Below are 23,864 nucleotides of genomic sequence, written 5' to 3' on the forward strand. Positions count from 1 at the left end.
AGACACTGTTTCAATAAAAGCTTTTAGTACATTTGGGCAGACAGAGGACCACCAACCGGGATCCTATTGACCCAGAGCAGCTTCTGGCTGTCTGAGGAAAATTGTTGTATAGTTCAAGCTCCTGTAAGTTAATGTACTGAGCTTCCTGCTGAGTGAATTTGAGTTCCTTCTGTTAAACAGCAATCTTCGAACCCATCAGTTATCGTTGCGACGACAATAAGCTTGGGTCGAGGATCTATATTTCTGGGTTCTGGTGTAACCGGTTCACAGATTACATTTCTGCCAAAGCGTTCCGCCTCTTTTTCTCTCCACACAGACTATTTACCTGCATTCAAACAAAGCTTGCTCAAAGTGATCAGTCAATACTAAACAGACTACAATCGGACACCAGAATGCTTCCGTTGCCAATTCTTGTCTCGTTGCCTAGAGATTATACATGTGAATGCAGAATTTGCTTATAGAGAACAAATGGTTACGCAGTGTATATGTCTAGCTTTTATTGTAAAAGGTATGATCTGAAGGAGCGGATCTGGTCTGCGCTGCCTTTGCCAAGGTTGAAAGGATTAATAAAGTTTGTTGTTGTCTTGGTACAGAGCCTCTGTGTTGTTACACGTTATAGTGCATCTTTTTAATATGTACGTTTCGCACAACATGATTGATTGATGCCTTTATTTGAGGTACGTGAGCTCAGAAAAATCAGCCTTGTTCCGGGAAAAAAATGACGTCACTTTTTCCTTCTTCTTCTGCATTCTATATGAAAGTACTCACTAAAATAAAATATACATTAACAGGCTAATTATTTGCAGGAAAAAACCCAGACCAAGCCCCACTTAGGGTTCAATTTTAACAGCTTTCAAACCAGCCCAAAGGAACCGTATCCGGACAAACAGAGTTTGTTTTAACCCAACCAAACAGGTTAGGTTGTGAAAGAACCCTAAAACTACAATCTAGTTTAAGATATCCCCATTGGCTATATCTTCACCATTTATCAATTCTACAATACATTCTTAATATCAATGAAATTGTATAGATCCATCATATAAGAGGTTGCCTGTTGTCTTTAGACAATCTGATTGGCTAAACCAAAATATCAGTGTGTGTCAGACCTGTTGGGTATGTGCTCCGGCCTGTGTTTGGGCAGTATGGTCACTGTTGGACTTCTGACTGATCCAGCCACACTTCCTCTGTTCAGGTCCGCCCTAGAAGCTGATTGGGTGATGGTGCGGATGCTGTTTCCATGACGAACAGGAGAACTAAAATTTGTAACGCTGCCGTTGCGTCGGGGAGATGGAGTGTGAATGGAGGCCTCCTGGCTCGTGATGTCACTCTCCTGCTGATCCGGCTTTTGGTCAGCCGCAGCCTCTGGAGCCTGTAATCTCGCTAAGATAGGGTAAATGTTACAGGGTGAGGGTCACGACACTACAAGAAATATCGGAACACATTCAGGACACGTGAAAAAAACTCCAGAGATACCTGCAGCCATCTGGAAGACTTTCTTCTTGTCCTCAGTCCGCTCCTAAAAAGATTAAAGGAAAATTCCACCTTAAATATTTTCTACATTTTAGCTTAAAATTACTTAAAGCTACTACAAGCCACTTTCCTTTTTTCGTTTTGTGTTGAATTTGGCGGTCCCTTTGGACAAAAGTGGTAGTGTTTTTACGAGCACCAGAGTCCCTTTAGAAAACCTTTCATAGTGTCTTTTCTATTCATACACTGATGTCAGGGGCTCTGCAAGGCGGCACTATCTATTACTATTCATATCTAAGCATCAACACGGCCTTCGGGAGCAATTTGGGGTTAAGTGTCTTGCCCAAGGAAACGTCGACATGGACTGTAAGTGCCAGGGATCAAGCCGATCTTCTGATTGAAAGACGACCTGGTCTATCAGCAGCATTGGCGGATTTGGGTCAATTGGCAGTGGGCTGGTCTCTGCTGGAGGCCCTGCTGGAGTCTGAGCTGTAAGAGCTTTTGGTGAATCTGCTTGATTTCATCTGATTTCTTGTTCTAAAATATTGATATCCTATCGCCATCAAAAATCCAGTATCATTCTGCCTTTATTGTTTTGTACCCACAAAACTAAAGTTTAAGAAGCTCGTTGAAGACAGCTCGAATGAATTATCACTGGTCAATATAATTGGTCATATTCCTGTTGTATTCTTCCTTTCATATGGGGCAACCAAATCTGCTAAATGCAAATGTGCTACGATTGAGAGGGATGTAGACATTATCATATTATGTCTTACAATTCTTATACATGTTGAAAATAAATATGGCATGGTAGCCCCTGCCATCAGTTTATGAATGGTTGTGAATGGGTGAATGTTGACATGTAGTATGAAAGCACTTTGAGTGGTCGGAAGACTAGAAAAGAGATATACAAGTACGATCCATTTACCCACTCTGCGATTGATTCGTCAGAAACTTACAGTCTGGAGCTGCATCCTCAGCTGGTTGTTGGTGAATTTGAGGGATCTGGCAATGGCCTGGAGATAGTATATCAGCATGCTGAAACACACAGGGACACATGATAAGATGACATGTTAATATGAAAGGTGTGTGTGTGTGTGTGTGTGTGTGTGTGTGTGTGTGTGTGTGTGTGTGTGTGTGTGTGTGTGTGTGTGTGTTTGTGTGCAACAGAGGACATTTTGGAAGTCCCCTCTTGGTCATGCTTTAAATCACCCTAAACTCCTGTCTAAAACCCTTTGATTTAATTTGCAGTAATTCTGTGGGAAAAGACTTTACAAGTAAAATTTCTATTCTATTTTTGTTTTGTCAAAAAGACCAGAAACAGGAGTCCACACTTGGTTGGAGTACTGTCATAATCCACTGTTGGTAATGTAGGAATGTATGTGTGTGTGTGTGTGTATGTGTGTGTGTGTGTGTGTGTGTGTGTGTGTGTGTGTGTGTGTGCGTGTGTGCGTGTGTGTGTCTTACAACAGTAGCAGCAGTGCTGGCAGCACTACGACAGGGCTAGTGACGTAACTCATCACTTTACTGAACCACAGTGGGAAGTCACTGGCCACTGTCTCAGAGATGATGTCATATATCTTCTCTTGACCACTGAAACACACATTTAAGTACTTTTATGTAGTTAACATGTAGAAACAATATAAACACAATACCACACCTCAGGGTTCAGGGAGCAGATGTAATGACCTCCTCATATTGTACAAACACAGCAGACTCGAGCAAGTACTTTAGCTTCTTTTCCCCCCTTGGCATCCCTGTCATCTGCTGCACCCTTTACCACCAATGTGTGGACATAACCCAGGGTGCAAAATGCAAACAGGCAACCTGCATTCATATCCAAGCTGAGGGACAGCATCAGCTACAGTATATGGCAACATTGTGGTTTAACATTCTGTTGATCTGACCTTGCTACAAATTACATTGATTTGTACATGTCGTGACTATACAGATCAGTTACAAATTACTGTGTGTAATTAAGCTACTCTTTGGAAAACACAGAGGAAAGTGAAATGTCGTCACAAGGACCTTACATATTACTTAGGCTGCAAAAAAAATTAAATATATATATATATATATATATATATATATATATATATATATACTAGTGCTGGGCAACAATTCATCGCGATTAATCGCATGATTTTCTGAGATTAATCGCATTATTCAAAGTTCAATAATGAATTCAAAAGTAGTGTATCGCGCACTTCTATTTTAAAAGTACTGCTATATGAACAAAAGTGCAATAACATTTGGTTTGCAAACACTTTAAATATATAAGGTGCTTTTTAACAGCAGTATTCCCTTTACACAGTAGTAGTTATATTTCTTCACAATCTGTGCTCAGTGTGCTGACTTTGTTTGAAACGTTCCACTGCTGTGCAACATGAATAAAATGTTCTGCGCACGTTTCAGCAAAATGATTGTCTTCTGTTTTCATTCCAGTCAGACCATGTGAATGCAGCTCCCACTGTTCATCAATATAATGCATCGTAACTCTGAGGTGATGATGGTTACCCAGCAATGTCCAGTAGTCTCCAGTGAGAGCAACAGCTGGTGACGTTGTAACGCCGTCACTTTTGTAGTCCTCTCCTTTTCATACAACTCGTGTGTTCTTTTTGTGATTGTGATGCGTCTTGAGGGAGGCTCAAACGTGCCGTCATTCGATGCGATCCTAAAGGTACGTTCACACCAAACGCGACGCGAACGCACCTTGAGAATGTTCTTCAGACCGACATCTTCCACAATACCAATGGGCCTGCAGTTTGTAGCTATCCACTTCACTGTGGCATTTGTTAGCTTGTCTTGCGATAATAACGCGTTAACTTGCCCAGCACTAATACATATATGTTTTTTTGTGTGTTTTTTTTCAAGAATAGGAGGAGGCAGACAGCCTTTACAGGACGTCCATCCTTCTATTGATAGGGAATATAAATCACAGCAGTTCCTTTCAATAACACACATCTTTTGACACTATAAACTATGTTTTTACCTGAATGGTCCACAGTGCTGTGACGGTCTGTATCTCACTATGGCAAAGACGGTGGGCAGCATACACAGAAACAGCATAAAAAGCAGCATAGCCAAGTAGAAATTGTTTGATCTGAACAAAAAAAGCAAATCAGAGACAACATTGGTGTTTTAACATGTTCACATTCCCATTGTTTTCATACCTCTTCTCTACTGTTGCTTTTAGAGCAATCTGTCAAACAATTCAGCAAAATGCAAGTAATTGTTGGAAAATTAGAATAGGCTACTGCATGCTGGGTCACTATTGTTCTTACAAGACAGGTCATACTTTGTACTGAGCAGAGCTGACATCATATATCACTCACCTCAGCTTTACATGACTTTTACATCCAATTAAAATAGCATGGACTTGAGTTCTATAAAACATGTTGGGTTTGCATGAGCAGAACATAATGAATTAACTTGCATCAAATAATGAAATTCAAATGTAGTTTCAAAATGACAGCAAATCTTTAGAAGTGTGGTACATGTAGCTGACAATTGCTTCTTGGAACAGACATAAATGAACGGATTTTAAACCCAAAGCAGCTGTGCTCATTAGAACTGTTCAGCTCTTCATTCTGGTACACACTTTGAAAGACAACAGAAATGACTCCACTTCCTTTAACAGCCAGTGAGTGTGATCACAATGTCTCCTGATTGCACTGTCATGAGTGCAGCAGCTGAAGGATGATATGGGACTCCATTGTTTCAGCGACTATCCTGACCAGCATTTCACCAGCCACAATAACCTACACTGCCGTCTGCGGTCGACTTGATGTCGGGGGCTACAAATTTAAACAGATATAAATACACAGACGTAATGGCTCCTGGTGGCGGCACACCATATGTTAAAATGATGTGCCAGCACGACTTAAACAATACCAATGGAAAGTCATTTAGGATCCTTTGTCGAGGTAGACACACATTTTTAGGTCCAACAGAATAAGGTCTTAATCAAAGTCTATGAGGTGAGATGGTCCAAGTTGACAGATGGGTCAATCACAGGACTTTCACCCAGGAGACCTGTGTTTGTGTCCCACTCAGAGTAACTGAGTTTACTTACTCTAAATCAGTTAAAGTTACGTAGCAAACATACTTATTTTACCCCAAAATATGATATTGTCTTTCCTAAACCCAACGCTAAATTGTTTCTGTGTTGGCGATACGTAATTTTAAGACACATTAATACACTGTTAAGAGGTCGCAGTCATTTCACATAGATCACGTTGATTTTTGAACTGGACGGAACCAGATTAGCTGTTTCCCAATGCTTCTAATCTTTATGCTAAGCTAGGCTAATTACGCCCTTACTCCAGCTCCATGTTTAACCCACAAAACCTTCGGGAAATACATATTTTAGCTGTGCATGTTAAACATTTTCTGAATTACCCTTCCATTTCTTTAAAGCCAGTTCTCTAAACACTCACAAAACTATCTCTGTGAATAAAGACCTGTTGCTGTATGTTTTCACTGACATGGCGACAAACTTCATTGTTTGCACAGTAATATACTGCCAGGTGTGGTGCTCCTTTGAGTGTTATAAACTTTCGACAGTATTCAGCTTTGATTATACATTAGCACCTGTGAAGGCCAACTGACAAACACATCGCCATTGTAGTTGCATTGTCCCTGCATTTCTTGTTTGCGGCCAGAAACACAAGACTACTTCAAGGATGCTAGAACTAAATCCATATTATCACCAACAGACATGTTGTCAGTGTTACAGTGTTCCCAGCGCTCCACTATCAAGAGCAGGGTTAGTACAACACCTAATTTACTATCAGCAACGTTTCACTATCAGTCTCTCTCATCCAGCACAACTGCATCCAATGGCTTACATTATATGTTCACTCAGCTGTATGGAGTGTGTGTGTGTGTGTGTGTGTGTGTGTGTGTGTGTGTGTGTGTGTGTGTGTGTGTGTGTGGCTGCTCGGTTTTTCCACCACATCTGGGAGTGACTGATAAGGACTGAAAGAGGCCATGACAGCCTTGTTACATAAATCCAGAGTAGGCTGATTGCCTCAGGCCTGTGTGTGTGTGTGTGTGTGTGTGTGTGTGTGTGTGTGTATGTATAGGTACATGCATGTGTGTGTGTGTGTGTGTGTGTGTGTGTGTGTGTGTGTGTGTGTGTGTGTGTGTGTGTGAGTACTGTAGACACTGTACACACTGATTTGTCACTACCACGGCAGAGCTGGATAATTAAACCATTAGGGATAATAAATAATGAGAGTGTTGATCAGTGTGTAAAATTCCCCGGAGGTCCCGTCTCCAAACTCCGCCCTGCAGCAGAATGCGCATAGTACACTCGCCTCTCTCACTCTGACCCGACACACATGCACAGGCTCGAACCCAACACACACACACCGTGGCTCTGTTCCTTTTTGTTGCCGTCCTGGTATCCAAAAAGAGGAGAGATGATAATCTGCTTTAATTCAGATTCTCACGAAAGGCACTGGATCACATTTGTCCAAAGGGGGTCCGTTTAGGTCCACAAACAGACATAAAGACAGGTTCATTTCTGCAACCTGCTGCTGCTCTGTGTCATTTCAGGCAGAAAATCTTCTCTCGTACTCATATTTGTGAAACATTTTTTGTCAGTTTGATTGATAAAATCTGCTGGACATTACTAGGCTTTTAAAACACATTTGAGTGACAATTGCAAGTGACAAATAATTGTCTTATGATTTAAGAGACCCCACCAGTGGGGCTTTCAGGGGGTCTGAAGTGTCAATCAAGGAGTCTCGGACTCCTGAGACTCCCCGTGTTTCTGTGGTGCTGATGCTGTTTCATCTTTATCGAAGAGAAGATCACAGGAGTGTGTGATTGCAGAGCAAATATGGACATGAAGTCGTGTCCTTTAGTTCACCGAGTGTGTGAGATGAAATACTTCTCTACCTTCTACTGTGCATGTGTGTATGATGTGTGTAGACCTAAAGTCAGTGTTATATGAACTACAACATACTGTCTCAGCCAAGAGAAAAGAGTTTGAGAATAAACTCATAATATTTTGGAAAAAAAGTAATTGTCACGGTCACGGCTGTGATTCTAGTTTCCTTGTGTTCTTCCCCTCCCCGGTGTCTCTTGTGTGTTCCCTGCTGACCAGGTGCAACGCAGTTTTGTGTTTTCATCATGGAACATGCTCCGTACAAATGGTTCTGTGCCACTTTCCATTTTTGTTTTACTGGTAAACTGCTCAAAATGAGACCTTAACAACATAAAGCTGTTGCTGTTGTTACTATAGTGAAAGGAGCCTCTCCCAGCTGTTAGCAGACTAGCTAACGGTCTAGCTAGCGAGCTGTACCCAGCATGCCATTTGACGGTGAAATTTTATAAATGTACAAATGTTACAAATTGTTTGTGTCACAAATTGTTTTGTCACAAACTGTTGTGTCGTGGTGTTTTGCCCTGTTAAAGAGAGTTAGTGTGGGTTATTAATTGTTGTGTTAGAATTCCCTCTCAATACACTTACAACTAGCTCCGACCGTAACGCTCATAGCGGTGTAAAGTATATTTTGCTACCCGTTGAAGAGTGACAGCAGTTGTTTCAGCTATGCACCGGAATGACGGCGTGTGAAAAATCCATTTCATATGGGAAATTCAAACCGGTATACGCCAAGCACTAGCTTGCATCATGAGACTTGTGGTCCATGCAGCAGCTGGCTGCCTGCACCCATATCCTCTTCTTCGCACCTCTTATACTTTACTACCATGGCCTGCACGGCCTGAAACAGGATGTTCCAGTACACAGGCCCCCACCCTTGATAAGTCTTGTGTATAACTCTGTGTAATGACTTGTATTTTATTTGAAGCAATCACCACCACCTAGTGTTACGTTTTTTCGCCAGTTTTCGCCCACACTGTCGCCTAGTGTTAAGTGTAGATGATGCAGTGTTCACCTGCTATATATGTGGCACATGTGACAGGAAGTAACGTATTCCCTTTACTGGTTTTGTGACAACGTGGCTCTGTTGTACTAGAGTGACTGTGCAATAGTATCTTCATCCATCCTGCATCTTCTGGCCCTCTGAGTGGCAACGCCAGTGAGTATGATTTACTTTTATAGTTTTAGGTATTTCTGAGGGTTTATTTTGTTAGTTTGTTGTAATTAGAAAGAGTTTGATGACATGTGCAACATGTAACTGATTGAATATATGTAGATGGCACAGCAATGTATGTTTCCATTATTATTATTATTATTATTATACACAGTATTTAAGTTTGATCAAAACTAATATGTGATTGTATGTTTTTTGTCTGTTTTGTAGTTTCACACTTCTTCATATTAAACCTGTCCAAATACAACACGCAGGTCTGTTCCTGGTCTGTTTGGAGGAAGAGTATGATGAAGAGTTTAGCTGACTGCAAAGCCCGATACAGGACACAGAGTCGACATTAGGTCCGAGCAGAACACTCTGTATGATTTTTACTTCTGTAGTGCACACTTCTACAGACTCTGAGTGACTCTGTGTAACTGTGCCTCTTCTCTGGCCAGAGAATAAATACTTTTAAAAAACAAGTTTTGTTTGACAATATTCTTCACTTCAGCTTAAAAAGACTCAACAGCGGGTGAAATCATTTTTCCACCACAAGGGACCTCCAACCTTTAAATAATCTGCTGCCAGGGTTCAACAGTTGGATCACTGTTAAACTGCTTGACTTCAGTCCAATCACCAATGTTTATGTTATCCTAGCTAAGAGGCTACTGTAAATACTGATAGAGTACTGTAAATAAGTGGGAATTAGATTGGACATGGTTGTTTCTCAGATAATCAGCAGTTTCTGTTGGCAAAGTGTGTATCTTTGTCTGTTTAGATGCCCCATTAGTTGAGACTAATACTATGTCCAGTATGTATGTCTTATTCATCTGCAAAGCTTATCATTGCAGATGCAGTTTGATGTTAGTAATACTAGGATGTCAGTGTGGTGACATCAACACATTTGATTGTTCAAAATGTTATTCTTGATATTAGCAAAGATAAATTATACACCCAGTTATATACAGCATATTAACAGAACCCACATACAAGCACAAACGTGTGTGTGTGTGTGTGTGTGTGTATACGTGTAAGTCAAACCTGGAGGCTCGGAACACCTGCTGATGGGGAACATTACAGGTGAGGACGGCCCAGCTCCTGAGATACATCAGACCAATCAGCTTCAACACGTTGAAGGCAGGAAGACAGGGAGAAAAAAACGCTCCCATCCTGGAGGATAGAAAGAGAAAAGTCAGTAACACACACACACACACACACACACACACACACACACACACACACACACACACACACACACAACCACTGGGGTCACACCTCATACAACACACATTACATCCTGTGGCTCATGGTTTTGCTTCATTATGTTTATTGCTGCAAGGCAACATTTCTGAAATGAGTTGAGGAAATACAGTGGAGCCAGACACAGAGGTGTAATGGAGAGATCATAGAGGGCCACATTCTTTTAAATAGGGTCACGGAGACTGGTCAGCACCGGCCAGACTATTAACTCTGAATTACATCTTCTATTACACACACACAGTGAGGGCCAAGGTATATGAGAGAAAGATATCCTCTATATTTCATTTTCAGTTCATGATTTTAGAGACATTTTCGGACTTACCAGATCATCCCTTGGTTATAAATCAGATGCAAAACATTCTCTGCTATTTTGAATTCTCCATATTCAGGCTGAGAAAAGACAGAAAAAAATCATTAATGTGTTGTTGTGTTTTTTACCTTTTCAATTTTTGAACCATAGAGTCCTTAAGTGATGCATTCAATGTTAACTCAAGGTTAAACAGGCTGTAATATTTTTACACTGTATCATGTTAAATGTCAATAATTTGTGCCACAAAGAATTGTATTTAAAGTCTCCCTCCACTCAAACATGTGTTTGACACTAGAAAGCTGTTTTCACATTCATCCGCTCTGTGCTCACCTTAAATCTCAACATGTTCTCACTCCCAACTCGTCAAATACCAACGCTTGGTCAGTGGCCCTACGCTTTAAACTATGACGCTCTAGGTTCCCCTCTAGCATCAGTTTTTCATGTGTTAGAGACGGCGTGTCAACTAGTACAAACAGAATTGTTCTCAAGTGGCGTACAAATGATTAAAAAAAAATGTATTACACCAATTCACCAGTTTTCTAGTACTTAGAATTTCCTCTTTAGTATAGGAACAAAAAGTGTTCCAGTTGTTCGAGTCATGAACTCGTGATGTAATTTATATATTCTAACTCCCTCCACTGGGGGAAAACACTGACCTGAAATCATAATGCTATAATCTTAATGAATTTGGATTCAAACAAAATATATATTAATAAAACTATAATTAGAGGATGAAGAAAATACATTTTCTGTTCACCATATTGTAACAGTTTTAATTCAATGTTTACAACTTCAAACTCATCTGGACAGCTGGGGCAGAACATATGCGCGCATATTTTTGACGACGTCGGCTGTACAAGGGTCTATAGCTGCCTCATGGTCTTTCTGCAGGTCATGACACATCGTTTGCATGTATTTTGCTGTATTCTTCATATTTCTAATAGTTTTGTGTCCTCTAGTATCACTGCTGAAACTCTTTCACTTATCTTTTTGGTCTGCAGCCTTGTCAATTGATAGTTTAGGCGCATCAATTATGTTAATGATGATGAAATTGAAACCATACAACCGTGCACCTACTCAAGAGTCTTAACGTTTACATATTTCGCTCAGAATAAACAACACATCATGTAGCTTGGCTTCGACAAAATATTGGAACGAGCTCAACAGAATAAACTGTACGAAAGCTTAAGTTTACTTCCTGCTTTGCTACAGTGCAACGGCTCTTTTTGCTCTTGCTCTCATTTCATTTTGATTTTATTTTGGGTGCATTACTACTTTTTTAATTACACTGTTTATAAGGTGGCTCTCTGCCAAAATCACCTTAATCATTTTAATGATTGAAACTCTGGGTCACAATCATCATTCAACTGCCTTTAGTTCCCAAACAGCAACTTACTGGTCTTCTGACAGCCCTGCCTTAAACAACATGCCTCTGAGCAAGGATAATTGCAGCTGGAGAAGACTCTGAACTCCATGACACTCTGCCGGTGTCTCCCGCCGGTGAGTTAGTGATTTCAATGGACAGCTGACTCTAAATGACTCCATAAATCTCCCCAGCTTCACTGAAGCTAAACCAGTGTCTGCTGTGACTAGTATTTCTACCTGCTGGGATCTGGCTGCCAAACCTAAAGATAACTGCAGGAATGTACTCCCACAGGGCAACATTTACAGCATTAACTCAGCCAACTCCAGCCAAGGACATCTGACAGACAGACAAAGGTGAGCATAAACAACAAACTGCGGTCATCAAGCCTCTCCTGAAAAAAAGAGTAGTCAGGACACATCTGTGATTACCAACTACGTAGCCTACAGACCAATGTCAAACCTTCCCTTTGTAAGTAAAACAATTGAAAATGATGTCTACCGCTAACTAAGTATATTTTTAACCTAAAATGGTTACTTTGACATGTCTCAATATAGATTTTGGCCCCACCGCAGTACTGAGAGCCCGTTCTCACTCCCAAGGCATCAAATACAGCAGCTTGGCCAGTGGCCAGTGACCCTCAAGGTGGCCAAGTCAGCGGACGTAGTATTAAGAGCAGGAAGGAGGTCGGAATAGATTTTACGTAACACACTTAACCTTTTGGACCCTAGCCCTATTTTTAGGCCCTTAGCTCGAAAATAGCATACCCATACGATAATGAGTGTAGCGTTGCAACTGTAAGGGCTATTTTAATACTTTTGGTATAAAATAACCCTAACACTTGTGAGATGTGTTGATATGTGTAAATATCAGTATATATGTTACTGGTTAAGAGTAAATTAAGATGGCACACAGCACAAATTGAAAATTTTCAATTTTTGACTGAAAAAAAAAGCAATTTCAGGATATTTCTTTTTAGAAATCATGTAGATACGAGCTTTCAAGCTCTCCCAGCTTTCGTTATGTGACTAACATAACATACTTATTAACACACTTAACTACATAACAAATGTAGGGCTAGTTATTTTAACTTAAACACCTCAATCTTTTTCTAAACCTTACCAAGTCATTTTGTTGCCAAAACCAAACCAATTTGTTTCCTGTAAACAGAGATGTTTATTTTGAAAAGTAAATAAGTAATTGATTGCATGTGTCTAATCTCTCTCTATCTATTTACAGACAAAAGTGAGATTAATAGGCTCTTTCACAGCAGCCATTTTGACATGTCATTGCAGGGTGAACCCGTGATATTCATAACGTTATTCATGGCACTGTTCCATTTAGTTTGCTGCTGCTAGAGTTCTAACAAAACCCAAGAAAAGTGAACACTCATTCTCCGGTCTCTGCGCTGGCCTCCAGTGTGCCAAAGAAAAGAGTGTAAAGTACTACTGCTTGTCTAGGAATCTGTCAATGCCTTCAGACTGAAACACATCCCTGATGTCTTCAACAATATGAACCCTCTCAGCCCCTCAAGTCATCAGATAGAGGGTCCATGTTAAACACGGAGAACCACTTCCTGTGCACCACAGAGCTGGAGCAAACTTCCGGTGGGTATTAGACTTGCACCGACGTTAATCACCTTTAAACCCATGTTAAAAAAAGTGTATGTTCTGCACTGCTTCTGAATGAAGCTCAAATACTCCTATCCTGTATTTATGTTCTTCAAAAGCACAGCATATCGTTTTTGCCGCTAGGGGTCTCTCAATCATAACAATCACAAAAGATGTACTTTGATGATGTTGTGAAGTCGGGAGTTGTTTTTTTTCTTGTTAAAAAGTTTTGTAGCTGAGGGTTATAGGTTGCGTCTGAAGATCCTACTTTTTGTAAAAGTTTTATGCAGAAGGAAATGCCTTCAACACATTTGATAGCTCTCAAGGATACATAATTATTAATTACATGACAGTCATTTGGCAGATGCTTTTATCCAAAGCGACTTACAATTTAGTACTATATACCGTAGGCACAGCTACGGGAGCAATTTGGGGTTTTTTTGGGGTTAAGTGTCTTGCTCAAGGACACATTGACATGAGACTAGTGGAGCAGGAGCTGGGGATCGAACCTCTGACCCTCTGATTGAAAGACAGCCCTGCTCTCCACTTAGCCACGGTCACCCAAAATCAATAGCTCTCTCCTATCTGTCCAAGGCTACGGACAGGAGATGGTTGGCTTAGGAACAGGGGGAACAGCTAGCCAGGCTGTGTCCAAAGGTAACAAAATGTGCCTACCAGCTCCTCCATTGCTCACTGATTAACACGTGAAATCTTGTTTGCTTAGTCCATACAAAAAGTATAAAAATGACAATTCTGCATTTATGTGCGGGACTATTTCTTGGCTACAAGTAGTAACTTCCTGAAGTCTTCACTGATTGCCAGCAATTGGTCAAAGTAAATAACTTTAAAGTTTTATAACACAAAAACCCAAATTGTGTACAACTTACAAACTTGCTCTCTAAATCCCAGCAGCAGCAGTCACTCAGGTAGCGAACCACCAAACCTCTGATGAAGTCAATGAGCAGGATGCTAGCCACCGTGAAGATCATGTCAATGATGGACAGCTTCAGCATCTCCTGGGGACACACCACATGCACACTGTGTGTACATTATGTCAATATACAAACATTGACATACAGTTTGATACATTTTCCACCACTCAACAGGCAAAAACTGCTCAGTATTGTCTTTTGCTGTTTGTTTAAGCACTCGGATGTCTGCACAGTCAGGACTTGCATGAGGAGAATACATTTTAATTCTTCTCGTCAGTATAATGCATCTCAATCGGAGCCAAACGCCTATCAGTCTGACGGCGATTTAGCCTCTGGGGACAACGGCTATATTTCTGGGGTTACAAAATAAGTACATGAACACATAAACGACTTAAAAAATTACACAAAGTAAGACAAAGACAAAAAACAAAAGAAGGGGACAAATGCAAACTAGACTGATGGTATAAGAGTGAAAAACGGAGGTCTGGCAAAATGTATAGAGATGGATGCGTGTGTGTGCATGTGTGTTCATCGGGTGTTGAATGAGGCTAAGTGGTAATATAGGATGAATATATATCAACAAAAAATACAAATACTGTACATATACACAAATATCTCCATAAATATACAAATATATATACACACATGAACAAAAATACAAGTAAGATAAAAGGAGCAAGACAAGAGGAGGGAAGAGAAAAAGGAAGAAAACAAAGAGTATCAAATAATAAAAGAATAATAAAAACAATTAAAGTAGAAGTAAAATAAATTAATAAATAATCAAATAAAACGCAAGTCATTGTTTACAGTTTGAGACTTGAAACGAGCGAATGGAGTTGGAGTTTAGAGACGACATTTACAACCGGATTCTTTTACAAGGAGCCAATTAGCCAACTAATAAAAAGCTAAATCATGGTTGTTGGGATCCCAGATTTCTATTTGGCCTCCACACTGGTTGTTTACCTGCATTAAACCAAAACCTGCTCAAATGTGATTGGTCAATACTATGTGGACTACAAGCATGTCAGAAACGTCTTTTGGCAGTTATCTCGTAGGTACTGTACAAAGAGAATGACATATAGAGCAATACTGCTTAATGATGTATACATCAACAGAAGGCAGAGAAAGCCTTCATGAACTGTATTTATTTTGCGTATGTCGGCTACTTTGGGCCAGTCTGAAATGCTTAAAAAATGGATGGATGGATTGCCATGGAATTGTTAAAAATGCATGAATTTGAAAGCATTGTAATAACTTCCAGATATTTCCTCCACTGCCATCCTCAAAAGAATCGTCAAAATTTCATCTTGTCCAAATGTGGTTTTATGACTACAATAACTGCTATGCTAATGTCATTCCCTTCAGCCTCAGCTGTAATTTGTGTTTATTGCTAATTAGCAAATGTTTTTATTTTGTATTCTGATTGAGAGCAACAGCATATTTTGTGCCAGTATTCTATATCTCTAATTCTAACAAATGTATTGCCCTTAAATAAAAAAAAATCATATTCAATGTTTTAAAAACATTTTTAGTGTAAGGGAACACCTTCAGATAACTAGTAAACGTGACCACAATCTAGTTTTAGACAGTCATTAGAAAAGTGTGACTTGCCTCACAGTATTTCTCTGGACCTACTTTCAACTGTAGAAAAGAAGAAAGATGCCGTATGAATATGAGTGTAGTGTATGGTAATCAGAAGAGAGTACCTGTCCAACATAGGTCTCCCAGCATTGCTCCTGCTGAGAGCGGGTGTTCTTCTCAAACAGAGCTGTCCGGTTGAAGATGGTCCCTGAGCTGCTTGGGCTGGTGTTCCTAACGTCCAGCAGCGTGGCAATGGTCGCTATGGTGCTGTTGCGATGCTCAGAGACAGAGATCTCAGAAACCAGGGTGGAGAGGCTGTCTACCTCAGGCTGAGAGATGGTGGCCAGGAAGGAGCTGGAGTCAGACCAGTTAACTGGACTCACTGGGACCTGGAAGACAAAAAAAAGTAGGATCCATTACCAGTTACATGCTATGTCACTTATATGGGTAATTAATTATGAGATAGCTACTTAGTGGTGTGAAAGTAATAGTTCATAATAGTTATTACTTAGAACTGCACACAACAGAAAATCCAAACACAAAGAGAAATGTAGTTCACTATCAACTGTCCAATAAAGGCAAACAGAAGCCTGCATGCTAACTCCAAAAATTAAGAAAGAAATACAATATATTGTTTCTCAGCGCGTCACACTGAGGCACCCTTTAGAGTCTGTATGAGACGCTCCGGGCTTTCGACTGACTCCGATGATAACACATCCATGTAATTATGAGATGGTCAGAACAACTGAAGGCGTATAAAGAGTGAGGAAGTTCATGTGTGGCTGGGAGGTGAGGTTGAATGGGTCAAACAAAGACAGGACTTCCACCCGGGAGACCGTTGTTCATGTCCTCTGTTAAACCAAGTCAAGGCTGTATTCTTTTACCTTTACAATTATGTACTCAATGTACATTTACTAAATGGCCACTAACATAAATTGACAGCACTCAACCTATCTATGTTACCTTAGCAATGTCAAAGTATTAGCAGGATCAGCCAATTTTCATATTTACTAAGTAAAGAGAAATATAATTTTTTATTTTGTTGGGGGTCTGTTTGTCTCAGTGATACATTATTCCACTTGCAACTGCTGATAATGTACCATGTAGAAAGTTTTTGTACTAACTGCCAAATAAATAATCCCACTTTACAGTAAGCTAACTGGGACACTCTATTTGAAAGGACATGTTGCCATGTAATGTTTTTCAAATGGAGCAAGTTTCAAAGATGATATCTCAAAAACTTGACAACATGACACACTTTGAAACTTCATTATTGAATTATATACCATTAATGAGAGATGACGATAAAAGTCAGACTATCAGGATGTTGCTTTTTATTGAAATGTAAACTGCTACAACATACGCAAAAATAATAACATAAAATAAATTATAGTCATAGCCCGCATGAAAAAAGAAACAGTGCCCTTGTCACTGTAGACCTATTAGAATCTTAATCAAATAATACAATTTCAGATTTAGGAATTATCAAATAAAACAAAATAAATACACATCAAAAAACATCCAAATATTGTATTGGATGTCTTCCCACTCAAACTAAATTAGCATACAGCCCCAGCCAATCAAAATGAAATCCCGGGATAGAGCATAAAATATAGGTCTGTCAAAGTCTGTAGGTCAGAGGAAAACTAAGGCCTACTTATAAATACAGCTCCTGTGGTCCACTAAGCCTTCACATCTGGAGCCTGATACATGGACCTCTTACTGCTCAATCAGCTTTAGCTCGTGTGACAGGAAGACCAATGAGTACACATTCTTTGGCAACACAGAATTTTGAGTTCTGCTCACAATAAAGCCATCTTACAAGATATGCACTCTGAAGAGGTTGTTGAGACAGATGCAAAGGAGGTGCATTGCTACCCGCCGCGGATAACGGCCCCTAATTGGTCTTTACTGCTCAAGAGGTATGAGGTCTCGATCTGTCTTTTTGAAAGTCAAGGTTACAAAGTTATAAGTTTTTCATTCAACAGAGATGGGAAACAAAATGTGGTTTGTAGTCCCATTTTGCTACATAAGAAAATACACAAATGAAACAAACTATATTATATACGGATGGTGGAGGATGAATTATGGAGTCTAACAGCCGGAGGAAAGAGTCTAGAGGTTCAGCAGCGGATACTTCTGTATCTCTTGTCAGACGGCAGCAGGGTGAACAGGCTGTGGCTGGGTGGGTTTTGTCTTTTCATATCCTTTGAGCTCTTCAGAGGCTCCTCTTCTCACCAATATCACTGATGCTCAGTAGATGGAACCAATGACCTTCTGGTTTCAATCCCCCGCTGTAGAGCCTCCTGTCCTGAGTTGTACACATCCCATCTCAGTTTGCAGTGTGTCCAGTCAAGATGCTTTCTATTGCTCCTCTGTAAAAGTTAACAAGTCATGTTTATAGCCATGTATGACCTTTTTTCGCCAGGATGTGATGTCAGGTTGTTTGTGATGCTAATTTCTGGGAACTTCCTCACTGAGACAGCCACTTCTTCTTTGGATGCTTCATCGTCCATGGATAGGAGGAGCTCCATTTATCACTTTTTCTGAGAATTTTGCTTCTTTTTTTGAAAGGTCTTCTTCTTCAGTGCCTCCACTGGTCCCCTTGTTGTACTTGAAGCAAAGATCAATGACTGTGATGAAGACACTGGCCTCATTTGTGTCTGACACACACCGCCTCCTTTCACTTTTGTGGTTAGCTGACAACAGGTTAACTTTCAGTGTTCTGGTTGCTTTGCTGTCATTCTCTTGCACTCTGAGGTGCCATTTTGGTGATTTGGTGATAAAAAGGCTGAAGGATAGTAGCAGTTTCCTCCGTTATGGCCCACTGGTCTGCTTGTCAGGTCTAGTGTTCGGCCATTCTTTGTAAAGCAAAGCTGGAGTGAGTGTTAAGCACAGTGCATGTTCACAACTCTCCCCTATGAGGCCTCTTGCTGTAGCCTCTCCGTGCACAGGGTGAATGTTTCGCTGCATTGTTGAGCACACTCACAACTCTTTTCTCAGCAGGAATGGACGAAGCATCTGCCACTTCTTTGAGTCTCATGTGTTGAGTCTGTGTGACTCTCATCCATTGATTTAGTCTCCATTTTTTAGGCAAGGCAAGGCAAGTTTATTTGTGTAGCACATTTCAACAACGAGGCAATTCAAAGTGCTTCACTTAAAACCAAATCAATCAAGCATCAAAACACAAGGCAAAAGAAAATAAGAATTAAAAATAATTAAGGACATTGATTGAAACATTAAAAACAGTCATTAAAACACTAAAAAGCTAGAAATAGAATAAAAGTTGCAGTGCACTTTAAGAAATAAAATACAGTAGTAAAATGCAGAAATGCAGGAAATTGATTAATATCCTTGAATCTGGTTCAATTAAAGGCAGCAGCAAAGTCTTCAATCTTGATTTAAAGGAGCTGAGGCTCTCAGCAGACCTGCAGCCTTTTAGTCAATGTTAATCCAATGAGCCGTCACCGTCATGTATGCCTCCCTTTGTTGACTGGGCCACATGTCCGCTGGCTGAGGGCCGAACATTTTAGGAGAACGCTGCATAATTTGACCTTTTGCTGTCACTGCACAAGAAATACAGCAAATACAATTTAACTTGGGCAGAGTGTAGCCTGGTTCCAGTGTTTTCATTACTTGTTTGAATCCTTTCCCTTCCACAATATTAAGGGGCCTCATGTCTTGAACAATGAGTGACACTACAGCATCAGTTATGACTCTCTTTCTCTTCTCTGGAATGGGTTTTACCGCCATAGAGTCTAGTTGTGAGGGGCCGGGGAAACATTAGTCTTCAGTAGATGAACCAACAATAACGCGACAAGAATTAGCTATCACTGCTCACCAATAGGAATTGCAAAAAAACCGAAGGTGTTACTTACAGTTTTCAGGTGAATTGCCAAAGTCGTTGTAGATTTGTGATATGCAATTTTCCCTCGGCATATCTGGCTTTTGGCTTTTTTGGGGGTCATCTTTGCAAATTGTGAAATTATTTCAGACGCATGACTTCTGAGATGACAGCTCAAACCAGGATGAAGTGAAATACAAGCAGGCTAACATGTTGTTCGGTCTGTCTGTCTCCATTTACCCCGTTTCAGTACCTGGGACAGTGCTGCACTTGTACACACACATGCAGTACCTCTATACACAAATAACTATTAATAATATAGTTATATATAGTTATATACGTATATATATATATAATAGTAAAAAAACGGCATTTTAATACAAATTTGGATGGCGATTACCATGGCAATGGTCGAAACTTCAAAGCGTTGAAGCATTTGGGTCAGTCCTAATGAGATTTATGTGAAGAAGTCACAGTTTTGACATTATGCCAGATATCTCAATGTATTGTGCTGCAGAGATCCCTACTGCCAATCAGCAAGGTGTCCTGAAATGCAACTTGTTCTTTGAAAGGCGATAGTGAGTCAATATAGAATCCAATCTACCCCCAGTCCAGATAGATAGATAGATAGTAGAGCTGCTCCGAGGGCTTGTCATTAACATATCCATGGTCTGAGTGAGTTTTGATTGTTTATTGGATTAAATCCATATGGCAAAAAACGAGACCCTTGCCTCGTCCTTCCCTGCTGCCAGGTGACTACTTCTCCGGGAGGAGAGCGTGCAGCAGCTCCAGGTGACACACCCCCAGCTTGCAGTTAGCTCAAATTCAGCCAGCCCTAACCCGAGCACCGGGGGTCTGATCCTGAGGGACTGCCCCGACTCCCCTCCAGATCACCAAACTTTCTGTTTCCTCCGTTACACAGGTTACACAGGTTACAGCACTCAGCGCTCCACCAGCCCGCTGTGACTTCTGATGCTGTGGTTTGTGCTGGCTGGATTCGAGCTGCTGCGGCTGCTGACTGGGCGTCCGATCCCGGAACTCCCAGCAGGGTGGTCTCCTGGCAGCGGTGAGGACCATTTCTCCTGAAGGTGTGGGTCGTTTTCTCATTTCTTTGGATTTGATCCAATTAACAAACTACCAAAGTGAACACAGACTGTAAACACACAGACGGGCCGACGACTTACCTGAAGATTCTAAGGCAGCGTGCTAATTTGACCGTCTCCCAGAGTTTTCAGCAGTTAGTAATTGTACACAGTAGAGGTGAAATGCAAAGTATGTGGTCAGGTGTAACACAAACAACAACAAAAATTCTATATTTTCTATACTCACAGCAGAGCTCATAATGTTGACCTTATCAAGGAGGGCAATAATTAGGCTGTAGAGATTCCCCAGGTACAAAACAAGCACTCTGTAAACACATAGACACATGATCAATGTTAGTGTGCTGTAAGCCCTGGGATGTACAACGTGTAATCAGAGCTGCAGTCGGCAGCAGCAATGTAGTGACGGAGTACCTGGCCAGCTGGAAACGCAGCGAGGTTCGTGGGTGGTACATCTCGAGCTGAGACACCAGCTCAAAGGCAGACGGAGCGATCATGGTGATGAGAGAAACCACCACACTCACCTGGAGAGAGGAAGAACAAGGAGACTATATTCTTATTTCTGCTTTTGAGAAGTAAGATTTCACCTGAAAAGTGATTGTACATATATATGCAGATAGACACTTTACTCTGTCTCGCCTTTATCAGCAGAGATGTAACATTAGGCAAAAACATTGACACATGTTTGATCCAAGCACACAACTAAATTACAGCAAACTTAACACTGTCTAACTCCCATTATTTTAAGTGGAGTTACAAATATGTGAGGCTAAATTTGGGAGAGAGAATGAAATATTTGTAATATTTTGATTTGGTGGAATTCAATTCAATTTATTTTTGGATAACCCAAAATCACAAATCACAAATTTGCCTCAGAGGGCTTTATAATCTGTACACAAGTGACATCCTCTGTCCTGAGACCCTCACATCAGAACAGGAAAAACTCCCCAAAAAACCCCTTTAACGGGGAGAAAAGAGGAAGAGACCTTAGAGAGAGCAACAGAGGAGGATCCTCTACCAGGATGTGTGACAGATGTCATGTGTACAGAATGAACAACATAACAGAGGTACAACACATTCAATGTGACATAAATGATTCATATAATGACAGTAGAAAGCAGAATAATGATGGACAAATGTAGCAGAAGTGAATATAGTAGAATAACAATGAATGATGTATGTACTATAAAAAAAACGTGTATTTGAATATTTCATTTCATGTAATTATCATAAAACTTCAATATAATGAAAGAAGCAGAAACAGAATAAATTATAATCTCATTACATGTAAAGAATTAAAAACAAATTCTAAATGAATCAAAACTTAACGGCAAATACATGTTTTAGCCACAGTTGTCACAACTTCAGCCAGGCTTTAGTTTTTCATTTGTCTATCTCCTGTTTTGCCACACTAACTCTCATGTCATTTCAGAATCTGCCACTCCCCCCCGCTCTGCACTAATTGCTGATTTCATTTCACCTGGCCTGCCCCACCTCCATACTCACCTGCTCCTCATCAGCAATCAGCCCCTCAGTGTATATGTACCGGTTCATTTCCCTCAGTTCTCTGCCAGATTGTCTAGTGTGTTTCCCTTGCTATCCAGCAACCTGTCATTCCGATTCTGATCCTGATTATTCGTGTATTGACCTGCCTTTTTGGACTTTGGACCTTCCCTTTTGCCTGCTCCCACTGGATTTGTTTGCCACGCGGGTTACTACCTGGTTTGACATCTGCTGGTTATTAAACCCGGTTTCTACACCTGAACTGTTTTCTGTGTCGTGCTATTGGGTTCTTGTCTGTCGTTTTGTGATACCTGACAGTACAATCTGGCCAAAAATGAACCCAGCCGACATGGAGAAAATAAGGCAGGAAATGGCAGCACAAGCTGCCGCCCTACACCATCATGAGAAGCAATTCACCGCTATGGCGACGGCTCTCCAGGAGACTTCTGCACGCCACAACCAACATTTGGAGGCTCTGAGCAATCAGCTTCAGCAGCTCATACAGCCCAGACAAACGCCAGCGGTTTCACCACCCACCAGTCCTTCTGTTCCCACTGTTCTGGGTTCAGAACCCCGCTTAAGTGCTCTGGAGCGCTTTTCTGGAGCTCCAGGTACCTGCCGCTCTTTTCTGACTTTGTGCAAATTGACTTTTGAACTTCAGCCTCTCACATATCGCCACTGAGAGGTCAAGAGTGGCTTTCATGATCACCCAGCTTACTGGGCGGGCTCGGGACTGGGGCACCGCTGAGTGGGAGAAGCAGTCGGCTTTCTGTTCTTCTGTGACTGCCTTCTCTGAGGGTCTTCGGAAGGTGTTCGATCATGCTACCCCGTTATACCTGGTTCAGGGGAACCGGAGAGTGACTGATTATTCCATTGAGTTCCGGACACTTGCTGCGGAGAGTGACTGGAACGCTTCCTCCCTGACTGACGCTTTCTACAACGGCCTTTCTGATGTCGTCAAGGATGAGCTGGCGGCTCGGGATCCTCCGACTGATTTGGACACGCTCCTCGCCACGGCCATCCGCATTGACGGGCGTCTCCAAGAAAGGAGACGAGAGAGAGCGCTGATCAGTACTCCCCGGAGCCTTCCACGTCCTCCATCGTCGCCTCCCACTTCAATGTTTTCTCCTCCCGCCGGTGCCTCTGGAGACCCGGTTGAACCCATGCAACTTGGCCGGACCAGGCTGTCAGCGGCTGAACAACAGCGGCGCCAAAGGGAGAACTGCTGCACGTACTGTGGGCAGGGAGGTCATTATGTGTCTTCCTGTCCAGTAAAAGACAGGGCTCACCAGGAATCCAGAGGGCGCTGGTGAGCCATATCATGAACTCTGAAATGCCCTCTCGTCCACTACTTCACGCCCAGCTCAACTGTAATGGACAATCACACGCTGTCTCTGTCCTCATTGACTCCGGGGCCGATGCCAACCTTATGGATCGTGGTCTTGCCATGCAACTGGGTATTAACCAGGAACCCTTGGTCGAGCCTATCAAGGCGACTGCTCTGGATGGGTGCCTCCTCTGCACAGTAACCCACCGCACTGTTCCTCTTCATCTGGGCATATCGGGTAACCACACTGAATCACTTACCTTTCACCTGATAAATACTCCTCAGCACCCAATCATCCTGGGGTTTCCTTGGTTAATAAAACATAATCCACATATTGACTGGGGGACTGGTTCCATTCTACAATGGAGTGAACATTGTCATGCGGTCTGTCTGAAATCTGCTTTGCTACCTGCCTTCAACACCTCTTCCTCTAATGAGCTCCCAGATCTCTCAGGTGTCCCATCCGAGTACTATGACTTAAGGGAGGTGTTAAACAAAGTACGGGCCACATCGCTTCCCCC

General features: G+C 41.4%; 1 protein-coding gene across 1 annotated transcript in view; it reads right to left on the minus strand.

The window, feature by feature from the left end:
- Positions 1-23,864, minus strand: part of LOC137887801 (transmembrane channel-like protein 3) — a 52,951-nt gene that overhangs the window by 2,552 nt on the left and 26,535 nt on the right. The window contains exons 11-21 of the mRNA XM_068731017.1: positions 20,928-21,037; positions 20,743-20,821; positions 15,695-15,958; positions 13,944-14,072; positions 10,096-10,163; positions 9,555-9,683; positions 4,460-4,570; positions 2,935-3,060; positions 2,427-2,505; positions 1,474-1,516; positions 1,107-1,380 (exon numbers count right to left, since the gene is read on the minus strand). Of these exons, the coding sequence (XP_068587118.1) occupies positions 1,107-1,380; positions 1,474-1,516; positions 2,427-2,505; positions 2,935-3,060; positions 4,460-4,570; positions 9,555-9,683; positions 10,096-10,163; positions 13,944-14,072; positions 15,695-15,958; positions 20,743-20,821; positions 20,928-21,037 (1,412 nt within the window). The remainder of the gene's footprint in view (positions 1-1,106; positions 1,381-1,473; positions 1,517-2,426; positions 2,506-2,934; positions 3,061-4,459; positions 4,571-9,554; positions 9,684-10,095; positions 10,164-13,943; positions 14,073-15,694; positions 15,959-20,742; positions 20,822-20,927; positions 21,038-23,864) is intronic.

This window comes from Cebidichthys violaceus, unplaced genomic scaffold (assembly GCF_023349555.1).
Source record: "Cebidichthys violaceus isolate CVI_PGR_0920_01 unplaced genomic scaffold, fCebVio1.0.p SCAF_5, whole genome shotgun sequence".
NCBI lineage: Eukaryota > Metazoa > Chordata > Actinopteri > Perciformes > Stichaeidae > Cebidichthys > Cebidichthys violaceus.